This window comes from Sinohyriopsis cumingii, chromosome 10 (genome assembly GCF_028554795.1).
Source record: "Sinohyriopsis cumingii isolate HCF-2022 chromosome 10, ASM2855479v2, whole genome shotgun sequence".
NCBI lineage: Eukaryota > Metazoa > Mollusca > Bivalvia > Unionida > Unionidae > Sinohyriopsis > Sinohyriopsis cumingii.
The window spans coordinates 42,386,529-42,406,853 of NC_142970.1; the positions used below are offsets into that span (position 1 = coordinate 42,386,529).

At 35.3% G+C, this 20,325-nt stretch overlaps 2 protein-coding genes and 1 long non-coding RNA gene across 4 annotated transcripts in view; 1 reads left to right on the forward strand and 2 right to left on the reverse strand.

Moving 5' to 3' along the window:
• The window catches only part of LOC149789932 (uncharacterized), a 475,016-nt gene that overhangs the window by 336,378 nt on the left and 118,313 nt on the right, over positions 1-20,325 (reverse strand). The gene's annotated exons all lie outside the window — the stretch shown is intronic.
• Positions 1-20,325, reverse strand: part of LOC149789934 (uncharacterized) — a 593,258-nt gene that overhangs the window by 4,650 nt on the left and 568,283 nt on the right. Inside the window, exons 15-16 of the mRNA XM_089972007.1 lie at positions 13,986-14,113; positions 9,551-9,716 (exon numbers count right to left, since the gene is read on the reverse strand). Coding sequence (XP_089828133.1) covers positions 9,551-9,716; positions 13,986-14,113 — 294 coding nt within the window. The remainder of the gene's footprint in view (positions 1-9,550; positions 9,717-13,985; positions 14,114-20,325) is intronic.
• The window catches only part of LOC149789935 (uncharacterized), a 49,534-nt gene continuing 43,329 nt past the window's right edge, over positions 14,121-20,325 (forward strand). The window contains exon 1 of the long non-coding RNA XR_016423771.1: positions 14,121-15,783. This is a non-coding gene — a long non-coding RNA (uncharacterized LOC149789935). The remainder of the gene's footprint in view (positions 15,784-20,325) is intronic.

Genomic DNA, 20,325 nt, shown 5'->3' on the forward strand with positions numbered 1-20,325 from the left:
CAATGAGTATTGTCATGCCAATAAAGGTCTGGAATAGAACCAATGAAGTTGTTGGTGTCAGTGAGTTTGGTGTGACAATAAAGGTCTGGAGTAGAACCAATGAAGTTGTTGGTGTCAGTGAGTCTGGTGTGACAATAAAGGTCTGGAATAGAACCAATGAAGTTGTTGGTGTCAGTGAGTTTGGTGTGACAATAAATGTCTGGAATAGAACCAATGAAGTTGTTGGTGTCAGTGAGTTTGGTGTGACAATAAAGGTCTGGAATAGAACCAATGAAGTTGTTGGTGTCAGTGAGTTTGGTGTGACAATAAAGGTCTGGAGTAGAACCAATGAAGTTGTTGGTGTCAGTGAGTTTGGTGTGACAATAAATGTCTGGAATAGAACCAATGAAGTTGTTGGTGTCAGTGAGTTTGGTGTGACAATAAAGGTCTGGAATAGAACCAATGAAGTTGTTGGTGTCAGTGAGTTTGGTGTGACAATAAAGGTCTGGAGTAGAACCAATGAAGTTGTTGGTGTCAGTGAGTTTGGTGTGACAATAAAGGTCTGGAGTAGAACCAATGAAGTTGTTGGTGTCAGTGAGTTTGGTGTGACAATAAAGGTCTGGAATAGAACCAATGAAGTTGTTGGTGTCAGTGAGTTTGGTGTGACAATAAATGTCTGGAATAGAACCAATGAAGTTGTTGGTGTCAGTGAGTTTGGTGTGACAATAAAAGTCTGGAATAGAACCAATGAAGTTGTTGGTGTCAGTGAGTCTGGTGTGACAATAAAGGTCTGGAGTAGAACCAATGAAGTTGTTGGTGTCAGTGAGTCTGGTGTGAAAATAAAGGTCTGGAGTAGAACCAATGAAGTTGTTGGTGTCATGAGTTTGGTGTGACAATAAAGGTCTGGAGTAGAACCAATGAAGTTGTTGGTGTCAGTGAGTCTGGTGTGACAATAAAGGTCTGGAATAGAACCAATGAAGTTGTTGGTGTCAGTGAGTTTGGTGTGACAATAAAGGTCTGGAATAGAACCAATGAAGTTGTTGGTGTCAGTGAGTCTGGTGTGACAATAAAAGTCTGGAATAGAACCAATGAAGTTGTTGGTGTCAGTGAGTTTGGTGTGACAATAAAGGTCTGGAATAGAACCAATGAAGTTGTTGGTGTCAGTGAGTTTGGTGTGCCAATACAGGTCTGGAGTAGAACCAGTGAAGTTGTTGGTGTCAGTGAGTTTGGTGTGACAATAAAGGTCTGGAATAGAACCAATGAAGTTGTTGGTGTCAGTGAGTCTGGTGTGACAATAAAAGTCTGGAATAGAACCAATGAAGTTGTTGGTGTCAGTGAGTTTGGTGTGACAATAAAGGTCTGGAATAGAACCAATGAAGTTGTTGGTGTCAGTGAGTTTGGTGTGCCAATACAGGTCTGGAGTAGAACCAATGAAGTTGTTGGTGTCAGTGAGTTTGGTGTGAAAATGAAGGTCTGGAATAGAACCAATGAAGTTGTTGGTGTCATTGAGTTTGATGTGACGATACAGATTTGGAATAAAACCAATTATAAGCAGTAGTTGTCAATGAGTTTGGAGTAACAGTAAATGTCACTCTCTAGGAATTTGCTGTGCACTTGTACAAGGCAATGGTTATATGTTTATATTGCAATTTGTACAAGGAAAAAGTTGTCAGCTTATATTACAATTTGTACAAGCAAAAGTTGTCGGCTTATATTGCAAGTTGTACAAGGTAAAGGATGTCAGTTTATATTGCAATTTGTACAAGGCAAAAGTTCTGACTTATGTTGCAATTTGTACAAGGCAAAAGTTGTGACTTATATTGCAATTTGTACAAGCAAAAGTTGTCAGCTTATATTGCAGTTTGTACAAAGTAAAAGTTGTTGGCTTAAGCTGCAATTTGTACAAGGCAAAAGTTGTCGGCTTATATTGCAATTTGTACAAGGCAAACGTTGTCAGCTTATATTTCAGTTTGTACAAAGCAAAAGTTGTTGGCTTAAGCTGCAATTTGTACAAGGCAAAAGTTGTCGGCTTACATTGCAATTTGTACAAGGCAAAAGTTGTCAGCTTATATTGCAGTTTGTACAAAGCAAAAGTTGTTGGCTTAAGCTGCAATTTGTACAAGGCAAAAGTTGTCGGCTTATATTGCAATTTGTACAAGGCAAACGTTGTTGGCTTATATTGCAATTTGTACAAGGCAAACGTTGTCAGCTTATATTTCAATTTGTACAAGGCAAAGGTTGTCGGCTTATATTGCAAGTTGTACAAGGTAAAGGATGTCAGTTTATATTGCAATTTGTACAAGGCAAAAGTTGTGACTTATATTGCAATTTGTACAAGGCAAATGTTGTCGGCTTATATTGCAATTTGTACAAGGCAAAAGTTCTGACTTATGTTGCAATTTGTACAAGGCAAAAGTTGTGACTTATATTGCAATTTGTACAAGCAAAAGTTGTCAGCTTATATTGCAGTTTGTACAAAGTAAAAGTTGTTGGCTTAAGCTGCAATTTGTACAAGGCAAAAGTTGTCGGCTTATATTGCAATTTGTACAAGGCAAACGTTGTCAGCTTATATTTCAGTTTGTACAAAGCAAAAGTTGTTGGCTTAAGCTGCAATTTGTACAAGGCAAAAGTTGTCGGCTTACATTGCAATTTGTACAAGGCAAAAGTTGTCAGCTTATATTGCAGTTTGTACAAAGCAAAAGTTGTTGGCTTAAGCTGCAATTTGTACAAGGCAAAAGTTGTCGGCTTATATTGCAATTTGTACAAGGCAAACGTTGTTGGCTTATATTGCAATTTGTACAAGGCAAACGTTGTCAGCTTATATTTCAATTTGTACAAGGCAAAGGTTGTCGGCTTATATTGCAAGTTGTACAAGGTAAAGGATGTCAGTTTATATTGCAATTTGTACAAGGCAAAAGTTGTGACTTATATTGCAATTTGTACAAGGCAAATGTTGTCGGCTTATATTGCAATTTGTACAAGGCAAAAGTTCTGACTTATGTTGCAATTTGTACAAGGCAAAAGTTGTGACTTATATTGCAATTTGTACAAGCAAAAGTTGTCAGCTTATATTGCAGTTTGTACAAAGTAAAAGTTGTTGGCTTAAGCTGCAATTTGTACAAGGCAAAAGTTGTCGGCTTATATTGCAATTTGTACAAGGCAAACGTTGTCAGCTTATATTTCAGTTTGTACAAAGCAAAAGTTGTTGGCTTAAGCTGCAATTTGTACAAGGCAAAAGTTGTCGGCTTACATTGCAATTTGTACAAGGCAAAAGTTGTCAGCTTATATTGCAGTTTGTACAAAGCAAAAGTTGTTGGCTTAAGCTGCAATTTGTACAAGGCAAAAGTTGTCGGCTTATATTGCAATTTGTACAAGGCAAACGTTGTTGGCTTATATTGCAATTTGTACAAGGCAAACGTTGTCAGCTTATATTTCAATTTGTACAAGGCAAAGGTTGTCGGCTTATATTGCAAGTTGTACAAGGTAAAGGATGTCAGTTTATATTGCAATTTGTACAAGGCAAAAGTTGTGACTTATATTGCAATTTGTACAAGGCAAATGTTGTCGGCTTATATTGCAATTTGAACAAGGCAAAAGTTGTCAGCTTATATTGCAATTTGTACAAGGTAAAAGTTGCCGGCTTACATTGCAATTTGTACAAGGTAAAAATTGTCGGCTTATATTGCAATTTGTACAAGGCAAAAGTTGTCGGTTTATATTGCAATTTGTACAAGGCAAAAGTTGTCGGCTTATATTGCAATTTGTACAAGGGAATGGTCATATGTTTATATTGCAATCTGTACCAGGCAAAAGTTATCAGTGTATATTGCAATTTGTACAAGGTAACAGTTGTCAGTTTATATTGCAATTTGTACAGGACAAACGTTATCAGCTTATAGTGCAATTTGTACAAGGCAAAAGTTGTCAGCTTATATTGCAATATTGCAATTTGTGCAGGGATTGTTCATTTTCTTACTGTCCCTTTGCCTTTTGAAAATGATTAAGGTGTTTTGTGTGGAAAATATCTATACCCATAAAACAGAATGATCTACTCCTAAACACAACTAAGGAAAAGAACTTCCAAGTAATTTATGTAGTGTCCTAAACACAACTAAGGAAAAGAACTTCCAAGTAATTTCTGTAGTATCCTGAACACAACTAAGGAAAAGGACTTCCAAGTAATTTCTTGAGTGTCCTAAACACAACTAAGGAAAAGGACTTCCAAATAATTTCTGTAGTGTCCTAAACACAACTAAGGAAAAGAACTTCCAAGTAATTTCTGTAGTTTCCTGAACACAACTAAGGAAAAGAACTTCCAAGTAATTTCTGTAGTGTCCTGAACACAATTAAGGAAAAGGACTTCCAGGTAATTTCTGTAGTGTCCTAAACACAACTAAGGAAAAGAACTTCCAAGTAATTTCTGTAGTATCCTGAACACAACTAAGGAATAGAACTTCCAAGTAATTTCTTAAGTGTCCTAAAAACAACTAAGGAAAAGGACTTCCAAGTAATTTCTGTAGTGTCCTAAACACAACTAAGGAAAAGAACTTCCAAATAATTTCTGTAGTGTCCTGAAGACAACTAAGGAAAAGGACTTCCAAGTAATTTCTTGAGTGTCCTAAACACAACTAAGGAAAAGAACTTCCAAGTAATTTCTGTAGTGTCCTAAACACAACTAAGGAAAAGAACTTCCAAGTAATTTCTGTAGTGTCCTGAAGACAACTAAGGAAAAGGACTTCCAAGTAATTTATGTAGTGTCCTGAACACAACTAAGGAAAAGGAGTTCCAAGTAATTTCTGTAGTGTCCTAAACACAACTAAGGAAAAGGAGTTCCAAGCAATTTCTGTAGTGCCCTAAACACAACTAAGGAAAAGATCTTCCAAGTAATTTATATAGTGTCCAGATATCTGGCCTTAGCAGAAGGTACATTATACTATTTTGTACATGTCATAAAAGCTGCCATTTCACACCTATTGCAATGGACATGTTGTGTATAATGAGGTCAATGCCCATGTATGGGTTTCAGTTAAAACAATTATTTATAGAGTCTGAATTCAAGTTTCGTATGGTTTGGTTTACATTAAATGTGTACAAATATAACTTAAATAGTATAACACCGATTCAGATAGTACTTAGCACTGCTTTACATGACCTGTGTACCAATATACCTTACACAGTACTTAGTACTGCTTTACATGTGTACCAATATACCTTACACAGTGCTTAGTACTGCTTTACATGTGTACCAATAAACATTACAGTGTACTTAGTACTGCTTTACATGACCTGTGTATCAATATACCTTACACAGTTCTTAGTACTGCTTTACATGACCTGTGTATCAATATACCTTACACAGTTCTTAGTACTGCTTTACATGACCTGTGTACCAATAAACATTACAGTGTACTTAGTACTGGTTTACATGAACTGTGTACCACTATATATTACACTGTAATTAGCATAACATTACAATAGCTGTGTACCAATATACCTTACACTGTAATTTGCATTGCTATACATTAACCGTGTACCAATATACTTTACACTATATTTAGTACTGCTTCACATTAAATCTATACCAATAAAAACTTACACTGTACTTAGAACTGGTTTACAATCATGTACAAATGTAAATTTAAACTGTACATAACACTGGTTTACATTAATCGTGTACTAATATATCCTGCACTGTACTTATAACTGGGTCACCTTAGCTGTGTACCAATATATATTAACACTGTACTTAGCATTGCTTTAGTTTAACTGTGTACCAATATACTTTGCACAGTACTCAGCACTGGGCAACTTCAGTAAACTAGTGGTAGACTGTCACATGATACTAATATAGCTGCACCCATTTTAAGCTTTATGGAAAGGTCTATATTCCCCCAATACAGGCATCATCTGCAGATTCGGGTTCTTCAATTAAACATAACCTTTTCAGCAAACCTTTAACCAAACACTAATGCAAGATTTCTGTATCGTGACCTAGACACTAAATTCATAGGATAATCCAGTGTGTCATGGAATCAAGTGTAGGCATTTTCATAATAATTTAATGTCACTGGTGATTAAAACTTAACAGTTGCTTAGGAAACATTTTGTGAATTAAACACGATTACCTTGAATATATGTTATGTCCTCCCCATTTAATACCCTCTCTGGAGGTTTGGGTTCTTCAATTAAACATAATGTCCAGAAACAATTATTTCCATAAAAGTCTTGGCATAACTGTGACATCTGGTTATTTCAGCCCTAGAATCAATAGGGTTCTCTATTATCTATGTGAAAACTCCATTAACTTTAGCCACGGTATGTAGTCTATAACTAAAGCAATTGTATGAAAACCATTTTCTTTCTGTCACTTTGATCTTGACCTTTCAACCTCAAAAACAATATGTCTATTTCTAACCCAATTTGTAAGAAATCTACAAATTCTTGTGAATGTACATGGCTAGTGAGTTAAGATCTTGTGTAGAAACCATTTTTATGTTAGATACTGCCATATTGACCTTTGGCCTTTGGCTAAATTTGATAGGTTTCTTCCTTGTTGCAAGTGCAAGCCAATCACAATCTGTGGCCTAAATATGAAGTAACATGATGTAGAAATAATGTTAGTGAGCAGAAACCATAGCATCTTTTATGTCTGTGACCCTGACCTTTGACCTATAACACTGCTTTAAACCAGCATTCTTACTTACCCTATGTGCAAGCTATCTACACAATTTGGTTCTTGTATTTCAAGAGAAACTCAGTGTGTATAAGCCATTTTTCTTTCTTCAGCCACAATGATCTGGACTTAACCTTATGACCCCCACAAGGCAGTAAAGGAAAACCATAGTTATTCAACATTCACCCGAGACAAATATGGCTAGTGGAAACAGTGTTCTGGAACAAATGCCCTTTTGCACATGAAAGACTCCAAGCTCACACCAAAGAAAATGAATTAACCAATGGCTGAGCTTGATACATGATCTATTAGGTATTTGATAATGTGATTTCCATGATGTCCACAGGCATTAACTCAAAACTAAAATATATCAGCAATGTTTCAATTGGAGGAAATTGATGCTACATTTGTCATTGTGTATGGAGGCAACTATGATTATTAAGTCTGGTAAAATTCTCTTAAATATAACTTGGAATTGAAAAAATTCCATGTTTTCTTTATTTAGCATTGACACAACCATATGTAAGACAAAACAATCACTGTCATAAAACAGATAAAAGTAAAGTGTCTTCTATGCCATGATACTTTGTATTCACATTCTGTCAAGCATTCTTCAAAAAAAGTCACGAAAGGATTGTATACATTTAGTAATGGTGCCATATTTAATGGTTTGTATATATTTAGTAATGGTGCCATATTTAATGGCTTGTATACATTTAGTAATGGTACCATATTTAACGGTTTTTATATATTTAGTAATGGTGTCATATTTAATGGTTTGTATACATTTAGTAATGGTGCCATATTTGATCATAAACTGACAGTCCATACAAAGTTGATAGTCATTTATGCCAGAATGATACCTGCTAGGTCTGGATGAAACTGATCAAATCTCTTGTTTAGTGACGTTTCAAAAAGTAATTGCTGATAGTCACACTATGGATAAAACAACAAATGTGCCTGACTTGATCTAGGCCATAGAACAAAACTCTATTGATCTATATCATACCAAAACCTTACCTGATCTTGACCTTGTCAAAACTTCATCTGATCTAAACCACATCATAAGGTCAATGATCTAGGCTATATCATAAGCTTATTTCATCTAGACCATATCATAAGCTTACTTGAGCTAGACCGTATCATAAGCTTACTTCATCGAGACCATATCGTAAGCTTACTTCATCTAGGCCATATCATAAGCTTACTTCATCTAGATCATATCATAAGGTCAATTGATCTAGGATATATCATAAGCTTAATTGATCTAGACTATATCATAAGCTTGCTTCATCCAGACCGTATCATAAGCTTACTTGATCTAGACCATATCATAAGCTTACTTCATCTAGGCCATATCATAAGCTTACTTCATCTGACCATATCATAAGCTTACTTCATCTAGGCCATATCATAAGGTCAATTCATCTAAGCTATATCATAAGTTTACTTAATCTAGACCGTATCATAAGCTTACTTCATCTAGACCGTATCATAAGCTTACTTCATCTAGACCATATCATAAGCTTACTTCATCTAGACCGTATCATAAGCTTACTTCATCTAGGCTATATCATAAGCTTACTTCATCCAGACCATATCATAAGTTTACTTCATCGAGACCATATCATAAGTTTACTTAATCTAGACCGTATCATAAGCTTACTTCATCTAGACCGTATCATAAGCTTACTTGATCTAGACCATATCATAAGTTTACTTGATCTAGGCCTTACCATAAGCTTACTTCATCCAGACCATATCTTAAGCTCACTTCATCTAGACCATATCATAAGCTTACTTCATCCAGACCATATCATAAGCTTACTTCATCTAGGCTATATCATAAGCTTACTTCATCCAGACCATATCATAAGCTTACTTCATCGAGACCATATCATAAGCTTACTTAATCGAGACCATATCATAAGCTTATTTCATCTAGACCGTATCATAAGCTTACTTCATCTAGGCTATATCATAAGCTTACTTCATCCAGACCATATCATAAGCTTACTTCATCGAGACCATATCATAAGTTTACTTAATCTAGACCGTATCATAAGCTTACTTCATCCAGACCATATCATAAGCTTACTTGATCTAGGCCTTACCATAAGCTTACTTCATCTAGACCATATCATAAGCTAACTTCATCTAGACCGTATCATAAGCTTACTTCATCTAGGCTATATCATAAGCTTACTTCATCCAGACCATATCATAAGCTTACTTCATCGAGACCATATCATAAGTTTACTTAATCTAGATCGTATCATAAGCTTACTTCATCTAGACCGTATCATAAGCTTACTTGATCTAGACCATATCATAAGTTTACTTGATCTAGGCCTTACCATAAGCTTACTTAATCCAGACCATATCATAAGCTTACTTCATCTAGGCTATATCATAAGCTTACTTCATCCAGACCATATCATAAGCTTACTTCATCGAGACCATATCATAAGCTTACTTCATCGAGACCATATCATAAGCTTACTTCATCTAGACCATATCATAAGCTTACTTCATCTAGATCATATTGTAAGCTTACTTCATCGAGAAGATATCATAAGCTTACTTCATCCAGACTATATCATAAGCTTACTTGATCTAGACCATATCATAAGCTTACTTCATTCAGACCATATCATAAGCTTACTTCATCTAGACCATATCATAAGCTTACTTCATCTAGTCCATATCATAAGCTTACTTCATCTAGTCCATATCATAAGCTTACTTCATCTAGTCCATATTATAAGCTTACTTCATCTAGTCCATATCATAAGCTTACTTCATCTAGTCCATATCGTAACCTTACTTCATCTAGTCCATATCATAATCTCACTTGATCTAGTCCATATCATAAACTTACTTGAGCAAAACACCAACCTTTTAATTCTTTGGCAACAGCTCTCTCCTCTTTTTCCAGCATGGCTCTTAGATCTGCTTGGTTGGTCTTGATCAGACAGTCTTTAAACTTTGCATAGGTGTCCCGATCACTTTGTTTAATCTGTCGTATCAGGTCTCTTATCTTGTCAGATGTTGTTTTCTGATCCTTCATAAAAGAAACAAAGTGAAATGTTTTTCAATTCTCACTTTAAGGAACAGAAGATGAATACAGATTTTAAAATCAGTTCTTCAGGATGAGCAGAAAGCATAGTCATGTCCCTCCGAACAATTTCTGAATTTCCTGTTTCCAACCATCACTGAAATGTAATATTCTGGTTGCTTGCAATGGCAGGCTTCAACATCTCCACTTAAAACATCTAAGTCAAATAGAACCAGTTTTATGCAACTTGCTCTCTCGAGTAATGTAAAACATAACATGTTTAATCCTGTTGAATACCTTTGCTCATAAATACTACAGACTCAAATCCATCTATAGCTGAGAATTCTTCATGGAGAGATTCAAAGTAATATTTATTGTTTTATTCTGATTGAGTTCTTTAGTAATTCAACCATGATAATACTATTTTATCCTTATAGAGTTACAACAGCTCAGATATGGTATATTCCAAATCAATAAACTTTAAACATTGAAGCCGGATGACCATGTTGTCTGGCTCAAAGGGTGAAATTAGCAACTCTTTTGTCTTACCCTGCATAAGTCAGTTCTGTCGCATGATACCAGGAAGTATTACCCTATATTATATTAGAATAGAGCCATAATGCCAACACTATGGAACAAATCAAATTGTTCACTGATATTATTCTTTATAATGGGAGATTTCAGTCAGTGGATGGAGGGAAAGGAAACACACCTAAGTGTATGGGTAAATCCCTATCATGTGGGAGGTTCAAATGTATGTAAAAAATAGATTTATCCCTGGCAGTATTGCTGTACTTCATGAAGCTGAACTCTATTGTTTTCCTGGGATGATGAACTAGTTAATGATCCTGAATAAAGATGGCTTAAACATTGTCATCAAGGCAACCAAGTGTAATACCATTTGTTTCTTCTACATGAATAACTTTATTTGCCCATGATGTCTGAGTGTAGTGATGTCCAAATATAGTTACTAGTGTTAGCTTCATGAAACAATAGGAGAGCTAAGTGTAGTGATGTCCATTAATATTTACCAGTGTTAGATCATGAGACAATGGGAGGGATGAGTATAGTGATGTCATTAATAGTTGCCAGTGTTAGCTTCTTGCTTTAAAAAAAAAAAACACAGCAGAAAAATTGTCATCAGCTAAGACCGGAGACTGATATTTGTAAGCCATTTTTTTCATGACATCAGTAAAAAAAATGTGTCATTTACCCTCATGTTTAAGGTGGCAGCGATCTAACTGAAGAGATACTCTCTACAACAAAAGACATGAGTGTTTTCTGCATAAGGCTTGTAAGACAAGTGCCATGCACTAGGATTTTCATGGGCACATCTGTCATGGTAAGCAGATCAGTAAACCATTCGAAAGGGGCAATCAGGATTAATATGAAATTAGTGCCTCTTATTTTCTGGTTAAACTCAGAATAAGAACTGTTGGGGGATTCCTTCTCATTCGATTGAAACGGTGTTGACAGCCCATCCATTTGGATCCAGGAATGGGGGCATGAAAGTGAGCAGTTTGTTGTTACACCTAGTTTGAAGAAAAAAACTTCTACCATCAGCTGACCCCATAGGTTACACACTGTGGATGATTGATGGAGGAGCCACATTTTGTGGAGTGAGTCACTGTCCACACTTTGATAGAAAATTGACAAAAATGAAGAGCATGCCTGGGATTTGTTGTATCGGAATGCTTATTTGATGTTGAAAAGACCACCAAAGGTAGTCCCATGTCAACAAACATAGTATAGGTAACTTCTTACAGGTTATAGCCAGTCAGCGTTTTGTGCAGGCAATGCAGAATTCGTGATTGTTTACTGCAAACACCTGCATTTTTGTGCATTCAACAGCTATGTTGTCAAAGAATATCTTAAATTATAAACAAATCCTACCAAATATGAGATAATAGCTATCAAATATCAAAATAAAGTTTCAATTGGTTTGACATCCTAAATCAATAATTTATCTGCGAAAGGAAAAGAAAAAACCATTAATAATCAAACTAAAAATTGAACTGAATGAAATGATAATTAAATATATGCTGATTTACATGTATACATAAATATATGTATATTTATATCAGAATATAATAATAATATATGTCAAATACGCCAACCACTGAACAAAAACATCTGTACTGCAGAACTAGATAGCTGAAATATAGCATTATCGTTGTAAACACGTCGTATGAAATGGTAACAAATTTGCATGAAATATCTGAATGTTTACAAAAATAAATAAAAATGTAATATACATTATACATTATAACTGTCTGAATAAAACACCATGAAAAAAAAACCTGGATGGCTAACAGAAAAGGATAAAAATCCACGGATTCTCAGTGCTGTTTACGGTTTGCCTCTAAAGTTAAAACGACAGGTACACGAACCAACACCAAACAAGAGAAAGAGTGGTAATATATAAGAGTTAATTCCCTTTGTTCAAATATAGTACAGACAGATTTGTACAAGCCAATGGGAGGGCTGGATTCACGAGGAAGCAGAGGTAAATCCTAACATTATTGTGACTGAGTAAAATATCTGATGGAGAAACAGATTTTTGATGTGATATTTGTTCTCTAAAGCAATTGTGTACAGGTGTTTTGGAATAACTATGATACTTTTTGCATAGCAGATAATGCTCTAGCAGGTGTACATAATTTTATTGCTAATAAAAATGAGTGACTGGCTGTGATATAATGTGATTTTTGTTTCTCCATCAGGATAGTGCTAATGTTAAATGTAATTACAACAATACCAGCCAAGCTCCCATCTCCACACAATCACAGTTTATTCCACTAGTTCTTGAAAACCTCAAGCAAAGAATTATCTCGACTATATTTAAGTACAACTAAGATGAATTTCTTCCTTACTGAAGTGTCATGGGTCACAATTATCACTTACTTATGCCTGATTATGAATTATCTGATTTTCTTTAAGAAATAATTTTGACAATTCACTTTAGCAAAATGATCCATTTTACTACTGAACTATTTCAAGATGGCTGTGAGGTCAAGTGGCAAGTATGGCCACCAAGCATGCAAATGAACCAAGTTCAACATGGACGTATTTTCTAAGTATGGCCGCCAAGCATGCAAATGAACCAAGTTCAACATGGACGTATTTTCTAAGTATGGCCGCCAAGCATGCAAATGAACCAAGTTCAACATGGACGTATTTTCTAAGTATGGCCACCAAGCATGCAAATGAACCAAGTTCAACATGGACGTATTTTCTAAGTATGGCCACCAAGCATGCAAATGAACCAAGTTCAACATGGACGTATTTTCTGAGTATGGCCGCCAAGCATGCAAATGAACCAAGTTCAACATGGACGTATTTTCTAAGTATGGCCGCCAAGCAAGCAAATGAACCAAGTTCAACATGGACGTATTTTCTAAGTATGGCCACCAAGCATGCAAATGAACCAAGTTCAACATGGACGTATTTTCTAAGTATGGCCACCAAGCATGCAAATGAACCAAGTTCAACATGGACGTATTTTCTAAGTATGGCCACCAAGCATGCAAATGAACCAAGTTCAACATGGACGTATTTTCTAAGTATGGCCACCAAGCATGCAAATGAACCAAGTTCAACATGGACGTATTTTCTAAGTATGGCCGCCAAGCATGCAAATGAACCAAGTTCAACATGGACGTATTTTCTAAGTATGGCCGCCAAGCATGCAAATGAACCAAGTTCAACATGGACGTATTTTCTAAGTATGGCCACCAAGCATGCAAATGAACCAAGTTCAACATGGACGTATTTTCTAAGTATGGCCACCAAGCATGCAAATGAACCAAGTTCAACATGGACGTATTTTCTGATTGTACATGCACAAAACGCAGCCGAACATAAAACAGCTGACATTATCATGTGGAAGACAGTAAGAAAATGGCTATATTTTTATACATATCGATAGCCAACACATATGAGAATAAAACAAAACAATTGTCTTGCTCTGTGCAAATAACATTTTCATTTTATTCATTAAAAGCAACTATCCTCTCTGTATTATATTTTGAAAGAATGTTTAGATATACAGTCATACAGTGAAACAGAGCAGATCAGCCTTCTGAGTTACTAAATATGTAATATAAATATATAGACTCTTTCTGCTAAATAAAAATTTTATGATAATTTAATCTCAAATGGTAATGAAGAAATAGATTTTTTCACACAGTCGATGAAATATATACATCACTGACTTGTTCTAAGCATATAGCCTCTTTGCATTTTCATTGAATACATCTATATTGATATTCTTACCAAGATGTCCCGCATTGTCACATCATCAAAAAGTTCTTCTTGGAAAATGTAATCGGAGACTGTGCTAAAATTCAAATCCCTCAACAATGCTGGCTGACATCGACTGAGAACTTTCCGATGAAGTTTTCCTGAAATAGACAGTGTTTGGATTAGGTGAAATGATATTTCTTTCACGTCTAATTATCCATGACCAATGAGATGACTATCAGTTTAGACCAATGCATGCAGCTGGTTCAAGCTACGTAAAGTGTCATCATGCTGGAAATATCTACACAAAAATATTCGACTTGGAAGGTAACTTTGATAAAACACTCATAAGGCATTGTTTATTTTTTCTAGGGTACAATGCAACTTTTTTTCATAAATCTGAAATCAGTCTTTAGAAATTTTCCAAAAAAAGTGAGCCAAAAATTGTATCACTTTTCAATTTAAAGAAAATTGAATTTCCTCTGTAATTCCATAGGCATCATTAAATTAAATAGTTCTCTCCTCTACCAATTCATTTACAAATCTGTCCATTTACACAGCATCTCAAACTATGCCATTATTGTTCTGTCCTGCCTTTATGTATCAAGGAAATATACTTCTCTGTATAAAATATCTCTTTAGTTTTAACACGTTCATCTTTGGAACAATTTTATCATCATATTGGATATATGCCTGTTCGATAAGGGTTGTTACCAACCCTGACAGTATGATCCCTTGAGGAGCTCTTTGGTACGTTGAAATCAGAAACTGTGTGTGAATTTACAGCCCTATTTCTGGTGAGCAATTCTCACATTAAGGATGCATCAACTAGTTAGTTGCTAACCCTACGTGATAGTGAATAAAAAATACAAACATTTATATTTTGCATTTGTACAAATTTATACTTTTTTCTAGTTTTTGCACTCGTCAATTGGTCGTACTTGATTGGACAGGTTGATCGTTCCGGAATGGAGATGGTATGATAAACACTGATCATTCCGGAACGAATTTAATCTCCTGGATGGACAGGTCTGACGAATCAAGTATGACCGAGTGACACCATTACATGAATAGTCTTATAAATAGGGAAAAAAGTAAATAATTCATATCAAAATGACATAAATCATATTTTATTTTGCTTTATATTATTATTATAACAAAAACAAATAATAATTTGTGGGTGGAAACCGATATATACATAGAGAACATGTAAATATATATGTTGTTCGGTGTGTATTTCGGTTTTTCAGTGTATTTCGTCTAATAATACAAACCCGTTTCAAAAACGAGAATGTTTAATGTGGTAAAAAGTGTAAAGAACTTAGTCAATTCATTCATTGATTGATGGTTTCTAATCTGACTTTGAGTAGAGTGGCCCTAACACCATCATATTATGCGCGTTTCATGCTTAACGAAGTTTTCAGTACAATAGACGGACATGCTCGGATCCATTTCCAGTTTCTGGACAAGTCCATTTTCAGCAAAGGGGTGTATCACCGCTATGTACATACGTAAGTTGTCTGCTTCCGATATTTACAATGTCGATCCTAGCAAAGGAAAATGACAACTGCGCTTTTCATGTGGATTTAACAAGCGGTTTAATTTCTATGTTCATGTATGCAGAGGGATATAATTCCAAACTCTCAATGTTATGTAATTTACGCAATTATTCAGCATTTGCCTAACAGGTTTAACTACCTCATTATGTTGTCTGATGGAAACAAACTAGGCTATAGTGTACGCAATATGGCGCCGTGTTAGTATGGAAAGTCCGTTAAGCATGAAATGGTGCAGGGGATGCCAGCATTAGTGCCATTCTGGTCACAGTCAGGTTAGAAATTATAAATCAATCATTCAATTGACTTAGTTCTGTGTACTTTTTATCACATTAAACATTTTTAAATCGGTAGGGGGGTGAGCTTCTGTGTCCGAGAATGGAACGTTCACAGGTGCTCGACGCGAGCTTGATGTTAAGAGAAATAAACAATCATCTAAAAGAAAAAAAATCATACAGAGTGAAAAAATACCCTCACTATCATAATATATAAGAGAGAAGGTACGAAACTTCCAAATACTTCACTCCACCCATGACCCTCGATTTCCTTCCGCTCTAACACAAACATCGACTAGAATACATCTGAAGACTTTCAGCGCCAAATAGAAAGTTCTTTCCACACGGCCTGCAATAGACATCACATGATGATGCCCTTGTGTCCTCATCTTTGGAGGATTGTTATTTGAAAGAAGATATTTTTGCTGTCATACATGCATCAACTAAAATAAATTATACTTTTCAGCGCCAAATACCTATAGACTGGTTCTGTACTAAATATAAATTTGAAAAAAGAATCTGTGAGTAAAGATTAAAATTAGAAAACCAGCCTGTCCTCTCCTCACTAAGCCATACAGCTGTTATAAATAGAATATGAGGTCAAAAGTTTGAAAGTAGAACCAGCACGTTTCTTGGTAATAGGATAGTTGCTATAAATAGAACATACTACTCTTAGGAAAGTGCACGCAGGTCCACAGAGAAGCGTACTCTTATATTGTAGTTATGTAGAAGCCGTCTTTTCTAAAATACGGTCTGTGGGATTAATAGGATTTTAATAAAAACGAGAAAACAATTTTTTTGGGGGGAAGGTGGATATACCGAAAAGCGTAATCCATATATGTTTACGTGTAAGGCGTAATTTAGTGAAAAAAAGCATAATGATTACGCCAAAAGCATAATGGTTGGCATGTATGGAAACACCAGTCAAAGCTTGATCTATGTTAATCAAATGCTACTTTTTCATTCTCATCTTTAACCAAGCATCTACTATATGGGCTTACTGAATGTTCATTACAAAGTTTGTTTACTTATTTTTCTGTGTGAGAAATGCAGCACAGTCAATTCGTCTGTAACAATAAATGTATTATTTGTGCATTAGATAGATAACAGTAAAGATTGCAGATCCAGAACAAACACTCTGTTTCTTTAAGTGAAGAGATTTTTTTATGTGCATAGAGTATCAGTTCTTTCTTATTTGATCACTGAATATCTTAGATGTTAAGAATAATGGAAATGTGAGTTTACTCTGTATAAAACATTTTGCTGTAAAGGTGAAGAGTTTCACTATAAAACAATGAAAGTAATAACTGTATGATAAACAGTTTTCTAAAAATAATGAATCATGGGAAATGTAAAGATATCATTTTGTGAAATCGATAGTTGCAGAATAAATAAATTCTGCAAAAATACTAAGTAAATTTATGATTGAATCTTCAATAATGTATATACCTGTCTGAAGTTCTAGTCTGCATTAATGTTGTAAACTTACTATGCTTTGTTTCCGTTCTATATCAACATCGTTTTTAATTAGGCTGGAACTAGATTTTCTTCAAGGCTATCTGGTTACAACTAAACAAGTGTAAACAACTATACCCTAGTCCTACGTGACAAATAAAAATATTGGGTACCATTCTCTGAGACAACTATACCACTCTTGACAAATAAAATTAATGAATACCATTCTCTGTAACCATACCATAGCCTTACCTGTCTTGTAAAAATAATGGAGTACCATTCTATATAACAATTATACCATAGTCCTACTTGACAAATACAAATACTGAGTACCAATCTCCATAACAACTATACCATAGCCTTACTGGACTTGTACACTACCTGAGTACCATTCTCTGTAACATATCAGTCTTGCTTGACATGCAAAAGGAATTGAGTACCATTCTTTGTAACAAAAATATCATAGTTGTACTTGACATGCAAAAGGAATTGAGTACCATTCTCTGTAACAGCTATACCATAGCCTTACTTAACTTGCAATAAAACTGCATACCATTCTCTGTAACAACTATACCATATCTACTTGGCAAATACAAATATTGAGTACCAATCTCTGTAGCAACTATTCCATTACCTTACTTGCCTTGTGGGGCCCCGAGTGGCCGAGTGGTCTAAAGCGCTCACCGTTACGGATCACTGCCATCTCACCTCTGTCTGCGTGGGTTCGAGTCTCGGATTTGGCCAATGTGGATATGTGAGAAAGCTTGCCAGTAGCTTCTCGAGGGTCGGTGGTTCTTTCCGGGGATTTCCCGGTTTCTTCCTCCACCATTAATACTGGCCGCCATGTATAGCCTATCGCGTGCTGAAAAATGGCGTTAAACCCTACAACAACAACAACAACTTGCCTTGTAAAATAACTGAATACCATTTTCTGTAACTACTATATCAGTCTTACTTGCAAAATTAACTGAGTACCATTCTTTGTAACAACTATACGAGCCATACTTGACATGCAAAATGAATTGAGTACCATTCTCTGTTGCAACTATACCAAGTCTTACTAGGCGTGCAAAAATGAAATGAGTACCATTCTCAGTAACAGTATCATCAATTTCTAACAATTTGTCCGACCCAGCTTTAAAGAACTGTCAAAATAATATTGTTATCCCAATGGCAGGTTCCCATGAAAGCCTCTCACAATATTTTGCCAGACAGAGTTAAATGGATATTAGCTTGTTTTCAGAGAGAAACTTTCATTTAGTTAACTAGTGATGCAAAATGTCAAAAATACACAAACAATGTAAAACATATATGTCTACTGCCCATTCATCAAGAAACTCAAGTTACTGGCAGCAATCGTTGTGAAAATGAGTGATTTGTTACACATGCTTCATTCAAAAAGGTGAAATCAAGAACTCAAGTTATTGGCAGCAATAGCTGTGAAAATGAGTGACTTGTTGCACATGCTTCATTCAAAAAGTGACATGATTGACTTGTTACATGTACTTCATTAAAAAAAGTGACACAAGTGACTTGTTACATGTACTTCATTCAAAAAAGTGATACATCTTGTTATGATCGAATTTTGTGACACCGTCAGGTCTGCTCCTTAATCTGGTGCCATGACTCGTATTAAATCTAGGGCTTCTGGACATTTGTTCCTGGTTGCCATGACAAATCTAGCCCTTTCAGACACTCTTTTTCCCGATGCCATGACTTGTATTCAATCTAGGTCTTTTGGACATTTATCCCTGGTTGACATGACACATCTAGGGATGTTAGACATTTGTCTCTGGTTACCATGACTAATTTATATTAAATCTAGGGTTTCTGTCCCTAATACGAAGGATGAAGTTCAGTTTAAAAATAAGACCTGACAATTTCATCTCCTCTACAAGCGAGATTAATAAACAATCATAACAAGAATTTCGGATAATCATGAATTTTATGTTATCAGTAGTAGTGCACAGAATCTGTGTTTCTGATTTTTAAAATATGAACCAGTTCTTTGTCCAATTTCTGAACACAATATAAGCATATCTCTAGTTGACATTCTGTAGTAAGCATACACTCTGATATATTGAAATAGTAAGCACACACTGATCTACTGAAGTAGTAAGCAGACACTCTGATCAGTATCAGTAGTAAACACTGATCTATTGAACTAGTCAGCATACACTATGATGTATAACAGTAGTAAGCATATACTATGATGTAAAGCAGTAGTAAGCATACATTCTGATGTATAACAGTAGTAAGCATACACTGATGTATAGCAGTAGTAAGCATACATTCTAATGTATAGCAGTAGTAAGCATACATTTTGATGCATATCAATAGTAAGCATACATTTTGATGTATAGCAGTAATAAGCATACACTCTGAGGTATAGCAGTAGTAAGCATACACTCTGATCTATATCAGTAGTAAGCATATACTATGATCTATAGCAGTAGTAAGCATACACTCTGAGATATAGCAGTAGTAAGCATACACTCTGATCTATATCAGTAGTAAGCATATACTATGATCTATAGCAGTAGTAAGCATACACTCTGATCTATGTCAGTAGTAAGCATACACTCTGATCTATGTCAGTAGTAAGCATATACTATGATCTATAGCAGTAGTAAGCATACACTCTGATGTATAGCAGTAGTGAGCATACACTCTGAGATATAGCAATAGTAAGCATACATTCTGATCTATAGCAGTAGTAAGCATACTCTAAGATCTATAGTAGACCAAGTCATGGATGTATCTTGAGGAATTATACATCCAGATCTAAGTTTATATACTGTTGTAGATATAACGTGTACATATTTCAAGATTTGCTACCTTATTACACTGATCTTTACTAACTGTTCTTTACTGTTAGGCTCATTAGGACTTAGGACTGGTCGGCCTGGTGTCAGGATAATGTGACTGGGTGGGACATCATGCTACATGTCTGTGGCATGATGCCCCAGTGCTAGACATCACTATAAACTGCCACATTGCAGACATCGTAGCAATATGACTGAAAAATTTTTAAAGCTACGTTAAAAATCAAAATCACATCACATCACATATACTGTTGTAGATATA